At 41.2% G+C, this 240-nt stretch overlaps 1 protein-coding gene across 1 annotated transcript in view; it reads right to left on the bottom strand.

Moving 5' to 3' along the window:
• LOC108572627 overlaps nucleotides 1-240 on the bottom strand; it is a 29,254-nt gene that overhangs the window by 1,999 nt on the left and 27,015 nt on the right. The window contains exon 4 of the mRNA XM_017934884.1: nucleotides 85-234. Within this exon, the coding sequence (XP_017790373.1) occupies nucleotides 85-234 (150 nt within the window). The remainder of the gene's footprint in view (nucleotides 1-84; nucleotides 235-240) is intronic.

Genomic DNA, 240 nt, shown 5'->3' with positions numbered 1-240 from the left:
CAAAAAATAATAGAAAATTGTGTTACAAATTTTTAGAAAAAATCCAAACAAAAAGAAGTGAAAGAAATGACGAAGTGAGCTTACCCTGAGGGGCAACGGCCTTTTTGCAAGGTGATGTACCTTGTACAACACTGCATCGCTTCCGGTATCGATACTTCCGTTCTGGCAAATAGCATAAAATTCGCCTCTCGCTGACAAAGGTGCAAACACTTCGCGACCATGTGGATCCAAACACTGTGC

This window comes from Habropoda laboriosa, unplaced genomic scaffold (assembly GCF_001263275.1).
Source record: "Habropoda laboriosa isolate 0110345459 unplaced genomic scaffold, ASM126327v1 scaffold22, whole genome shotgun sequence".
NCBI lineage: Eukaryota > Metazoa > Arthropoda > Insecta > Hymenoptera > Apidae > Habropoda > Habropoda laboriosa.
Note: the sequence above shows the minus strand (reverse complement) of the source record. Positions and strands in the feature narration are given on the sequence as shown.